This window comes from Zosterops lateralis (genome assembly GCF_965231275.1).
Source record: "Zosterops lateralis genome assembly, chromosome: 1".
Taxonomy (NCBI): domain Eukaryota; kingdom Metazoa; phylum Chordata; class Aves; order Passeriformes; family Zosteropidae; genus Zosterops; species Zosterops lateralis.
Window position 1 is genome coordinate 69,138,471 of NC_139762.1, and position 6,104 is coordinate 69,144,574.

At 59.5% G+C, this 6,104-nt stretch overlaps 1 protein-coding gene across 1 annotated transcript; it reads left to right on the plus strand.

Moving 5' to 3' along the window:
• Window positions 1-407: 407 nt before the first annotated feature.
• FOXF2 (forkhead box F2) lies at window positions 408-5,826 on the plus strand (the record flags this gene model as incomplete). The annotated part of the gene is made up of 2 exons (XM_083865490.1): window positions 408-1,434; window positions 5,660-5,826. Exons 1-2 carry the CDS (start codon window positions 423-425, stop codon window positions 5,824-5,826), a joined length of 1,179 nt encoding a protein of 392 aa, XP_083721616.1. The 5' UTR covers window positions 408-422.
• Window positions 5,827-6,104: the final 278 nt, after the last annotated feature.

The following is a 6,104-nucleotide window of genomic DNA, read 5'->3' on the forward strand; positions in this document are numbered from 1 at the left end:
GGCTCTTGCGCTTCCTCTCCATGCCGGATTAGGCAGCGGGATGGTCCCCAGGTGGGGGGCAGAGGAGGAAGCGGAGCGGCGCTGAGCGGAGCCCCGGCGGGCGGGCGGCGCAGGGAGGGAGGGGGCCGGACCGGGGCCGGGGCCGGGGCCGGGGCTGGGCCGGTCCATCCCGCCCAGTGCCTGGCTCCGGCGGAAAGCAGAGGAGCCATTGCGCAAGGGACCGTGGGGAGGGATGCGCAGGGCGCTGCCGCCGCCCCGCCGCCGCCCGCCGCGCTGAGGAGGTGCCCGGAGGACAGCGGCTCCCACCTCCCCCCCCGCTCTCCCCCTTCAGGGCACCCCCCGCCCCGGTACCCACCCCGCCCGGCTCCCCCCCTTCCCTCCCAGCCTCACCCCACCCTGTCCCATTCCCCTCCCTCCGCCAGATGACCACCGAGAGCGGGCAGCAGCGGCTGGAGCCCCCCGTCCCTCTCCGCTCCTGCAGCCCGGCTCCCGGAGCTCTCCAGATGAGCCGGCCGCCCTCCTCCGCCCTGGAGACCTCCACCTCCTCTTCCTCCACCTCCACCTCCTCCTCCTCCTCCTCGGCGGCGGCGGCGTCCTCCAAGAGCAAGAAGGCCAGCTCGGGGCTGCGGCGGCCCGAGAAGCCCCCCTATTCCTACATCGCCCTCATCGTCATGGCCATCCAGAGCTCGCCCTCCAAGCGCCTGACCCTCAGCGAGATCTACCAGTTCCTCCAGGCCCGCTTCCCCTTCTTTCGCGGCTCCTATCAGGGCTGGAAGAACTCCGTGCGCCACAACCTCTCTCTCAACGAGTGCTTCATCAAGCTGCCCAAGGGCCTGGGCCGCCCGGGCAAGGGCCACTACTGGACCATCGACCCGGCCAGCGAGTTCATGTTCGAGGAGGGCTCCTTCCGACGGCGGCCCCGCGGCTTCAGGAGGAAATGCCAGGCGCTGAAGCCCATGTACCGCATGATGAACGGGCTGGGCTTCGGCGCCTCCATCCTCCCGCAGGGCTTCGACTTCCAGGCGCCCCCCGCCTCCCTGGCCTGCCACTCCAACGGCTACAACCTCGACATGATGCCCAACGCCATGGCCGGCGGCTACGAGGGACTCAGCGGCGGCCACCACGTCCCACACATGTCCCCCAACCCCGGGTCCACCTACATGGCCAGCTGCCCGGTGACTGCCAACGGGGACTACGGCCCCGACAGCAGCAGCAGCCCCGTGCCCTCGTCGCCGGCCATGGCGAGCGCCATCGAGTGCCACTCGCCCTACACGAGCCCTTCGGCTCACTGGACAGCCTCGGGGGCCTCGCCCTACATAAAGCAGCAGGGCCTCCCCGCCGCCAACGCCGCCTCCTCCGGCATCCACTCCAGCGTGCCCTCCTACTCCCTGGAGCAGGGATACCTGCACCAGAGCCCCCGCGACGACCTCTCAGGTAGGGGCGCCGAGGGGCGGCGGGGGCGGCGGGAGCGCGGAGCCCGAGGGGGGTTTCGCCGGCCACAAAGGTTTCGCGGGGGGAACCCCGGACCGCCGCGGTGTCGGAGAAAAGGGGCTCATTGTCTGCGAGAGGGAGAAAAAAAAAAAAAAAAATACGCGTGGGTTGGAGCTGTTCTGTTTCGGGCTGTTTGAGGGGGGCGGCCGTGGGCACGGCTGCGAGCATCCCTCCGGCTTGCCCAGCGCCGAGAAGGAGCGCTCCGAGGAAAGCCCGGCTCCGTCCCGGCTCCGTCCAGGTTCGCGCGTCCTTTTCCCGGTGCCGGTGACATGTGCACCCGGGTTTGTTCCCTCCGTGCCTTGGGCTGGCGGGGAGCGCTCCCGGGCACCGCCGCCGCCTCGGCAAACCGCGCTCCGCCGAGACGCGCCGCGGGAATAATCCAATAAAGGCGTCAAGTATTATCCGCTAAACCATACCGGGGTGGGGAAACAAAAAAAAAAAAAAAAGGGAATTGAAAAGAAAATAAAAAATCTCTAACGCCAAACCACCCGCTTATCTTAAAAAAAATGTTAGAAAGATTAAAGAGGATCGAGCCTATTTCTGCAACCGGAGGGAAAGAGTTTTCTGGTCGCTGTCTCCGACCCCCTCACCCTCTTCCCGGCCGGTGATTACAGACAATGTCTGCTCAGAAAAATCCGAGCACAAAAATGGGTAAAAGATGTTGGGCTCTTACGGGGAATTTTTCCAAATAGCCCTTTTAAACGTGGGTCCCAGAGGTTAAGCAAACAAAGACAGTCTGGGCTGGACCACACCGAAGAGGATTTTAGCCTGACTTAACCCCTGTGAGAGCGGGGTCTTGTTCAATTTTATGGGAATTTCAACAAGTAACAAATACGGGCGACCCTCAGCTCTGCGTCCCCTCCCGCCCCCTCCACGGGCGCCTGTCAATCATCCTCCTCCTGTCCTTCTGCCAGCGCAGCCTGCCCGGCCACCCCTCAGCCCCTCAGCCTGCCCGGCCTCCCCTCAGCCTGCCCGGCCTCCCCTCAGCCTGCCCGGCCTCCCCTCAGCCCCTCAGCCTGCCCGGCCTCCCCTCAGCCCGCCCGGCCTCCCCTCAGCCCCTCAGCCTGCCCGGCCTCCCCTCAGCCTGCCCGGCCTCCCCTCAGCCCGCCCGGCCTCCCCTCAGCCTGCCCGGCCTCCCCTCAGCCCGCCCGGCCTCCCCTCAGCCTGCCCGGCCTCCCCTCAGCCTGCCCGGCCTCCCCTCAGCCCGCCCGGCCTCCCCTCAGCCCGCCCGGCCTCCCCTCAGCCCGCCCGGCCTCCCCTCAGCCTGCCCGGCCTCCCCTCAGCCCGCCCGGCCTCCCCTCAGCCCCTCAGCCCGCCCGGCCTCCCCTCAGCCGCTGCGGCCCTGCAAGGCGCTCGGCCATCACCGCAGAAGGGACCCAGGCTGGCAGCGCTTGCGAACTTTCCTCCCTTAAAAACAAAAGACCCAAACTCTTATACAGCCCTGACGGGCCTTTTTGGGGAGAGGCGGCTGCCGAGCGGGTCTTACCGCTGTTCGGGCGCGGGGGAGAGCGGACGGGACGCGTCCCCAGCCGGGCTCCGCTGTGCCCTCAGGCGCTGCTGCTGCGCTTTAAACCAACTTTTGGGAGCTCCAGGGCTCCTTCCACGTGCTTTTCAGAGCCGCCGGGTTCACAAGGGCATCCCCCGCCGAACTACGTACCTTCTCCGTTAGGAATTTCTGCTTTGGTTTGTTGTTTTTGCACGGATTTTTTGTTTTCTTTTATTTTTTCTTTCTCTGGATCTTTTTTTTTTTTTTTTTTTTTTTTTTTTTTTTTTTTTTTTTTTTTTTTTTCCCCTGTTTGTTTTACTATTTGCGGCCGCTCAGGGCCCGTGGGCCAAGCTTGGTGCAGGAGTGGGACTGGGAGGCAGCTGCTCCCTCCTCCTGCCTGACACCTGAGGGAAGAAACTGATTCCTGGGAGAGAAATTTTCATCCAGGAACAGCCCAAAACAAAACTGCAAAACAAAAAGCAGAGCGAGAGACAGCAAGGGTTCCCGGAGTTTCACTGAGCTTTCCGAGGCCGGGGGGGTTTAAATCCGAATTGTTTCTGTTCAAGGAGGGATACAGACACACGGAGCGCTGGACGTGTCTTAATGCCCACCGCGGGCCTCTGTTTCCAGCAGCTCACATTTAATGCCATCACTTTGCAAAACTGTGTTTCTCTGCTTATTTTCTACAGCTTCCGTATCTGGGCCCAAGACTGTAGTGCAAATCATACCCAGTCCTTGATTAACTGAGCAAAAAAATCAAACCAATTTCTTTATTTTATTTTTTTGTTAGTGGATCAAATCCTTATTTGTGCGTGATATGTAAAATCGCTGTGGCTCAAATATTTCAGAAGAGTGAAAGGAGATGGAGGAAAAGGATCCGAGCTCTTTTATTTGTTCTTATAATCAGCAATAATCTTTCCCCTCCTGTCCCCGCAAAAGCAGTAGCAAGTGAAATTCGCCTTTCCCTTTCTCTTAGTTAAATGCAAAGCAAATTCGGTGGCAATCGCTGTTGATCGGTCAATAATTCTCTACCCGTGACAGCGGCAGGGAGGACTTAAACCCGTGAATTTATATCAGACCCAAGAATAAGAGAGGTAAAAATTGGAAACAGGAGGCTTGGTTCTGCTAAAAGGATTTTGAAGCTGGGGGGCGGGGGGAGCGGGATTTTTTTCGCAGACTATTAAATCCTGCTAAATGATTGAATCAGGATTGTAATAAAGTGCCCCAGTTTATGGTGAGCATACCAGCAGGGTTATTAGAAAGCCGAGGAAATCCAGCGAAATAATCACTTTTATAAAGTGAGCTCTGCGGGGTGAAGGAGGGGACAATGCCGGAGGAGAACGGGCTGTGCCGCCGCCGCCAAAGGCTTCGGCTCCGCCGTCCTCATGAAAACCGGGGACGTTTCCCTCCTGTTTCTTTCCTTTTCTTTCCCTTTTTCTCTCCCCTACTCCCTCACTCTCCTGCTCTTTCTTTTGCTGTTTTCTTTAATTTTCTTTTTTTCCCCTCGCCATTTTTTTTTCCCTTGACCCTCGGTCATATTTGACAGGATCCCGCTAGCCGAGTTTGACATCCACACGCCAAACCAAAACCCTTCCTGGCTCTGCCCTGCGGTCCTGCTCTGGCAGTACTCCTCTCCCAGCCGGATCCAGTAGGAACCCTGCCAGACCAAAGATCCCAGCACGGCCCTACAACTCAGTGCTGGGGGTGGGGTGACGACTCCCATGCGGCCCCCGAAAGGCTGCCTTAGGCTGTGGGAAATTACAATGGGAATTTGCAAGGTCATTTACATGTCGGTGCCACGGATGTACTCGGCTTGTTGTTGTTGATGAACCGTAGGGTGTATCTTATGTTTATGAAAGCGCACACGCGAAAAGGCGTGAACGCTCTTACACACACACACATAAATAAATACGTACTGTATCAACACACAAATGGATCCTGACTGGAATTCAACCTGCAGCCGCTCATGTCAGGAGCAAAATCCTCCCAGGAACGGGGTAGGAAGCGGGAAGAGCGAGGAAAGATGGGAAGCGGGTTCAGATGGCTGTGATGCACGCAGGAAAACACACGAGTGGCACCGTCCCCTCTTTCTCTCTCTCTCACACACGCACAAAACACACACTCCCTCATCTACCCCCAATGCAGAGGCTGAACTATCCCTCCACGGTGGCAAGTACCCGGGCAGAGGGCAGACACACAGCAGCGCCTGTGTGCCCGCGGAGGAGGGATGCTCAGAGGTGTCCGAGAGCCCGGGCTGCCGCCGGGCCCGTGTCCGTGGGCATCCACCTCCGCCTGCTTTCCCCTCCTCAGCCTGCGGGCAGCACTTCTGTGCAGGCTACAACCTCCCTGCACAGCGGGCTCGGGTGCAGCTCCCAGCCGACCTGCAGGCGATGTGGGGCCCCGCGGAACCCGCTTCCCCTCCTTGCTCGGGGCAATGGAGGCCCTGGTCTCTCTGCCCCGCAGCAGGTCAGGCTCTGCCCCCGGGGGAGAGTCCAGGTCCTCTGCCAAGAAAGCCAAAGAGGAGTTTGCAGACCTTGCAGGGGGAGCCGAGGGGGTAAAGGAGCGGTGTGCCAGCCCTGTGCAGGCAGCCTCACCTCCCTGCGGGTGAGGGAGGAAGGACCGCTCCACCCGGGCAAAGCCCTCCGACTTCTGAGCAGCTCTTGTTATTTCCTTCTCTTGCAGTGGGACTGCCTCGCTACCAGCATCATCCCTCCCCGGTGTGTGACAGGAAAGATTTTGTCCTCAATTTTAATAGCATTTCTTCGTTTCACCCGTCCGCTAGTGGATCTTACTACCACCATCACCACCACCAAAGCGTCTGTCAAGACATCAAGCCCTGCGTGATGTGAGGACAGCGCCCCAACAGAGACAATCAGGTGTCACTGAACAGAGTCGAGGTGTAGACGGACCCACGCAGATTAAATATAATGTGCACTCTGATAGCATTGGTAGTACACGAGTCACTTAGCAGATTTGCCTAAGGAAGCAGTGTTTTCGGTCCCACTCCACCCCCCGAAGGACACGTACAGCCGATATAATGCTCCAAAGGTCTTACTAAAAGAAAAATGCCTTGCGTGATGTTTTGGGCTAGGGGGGACATAAGTGTCCATGTGCCAAGTCTGACCAT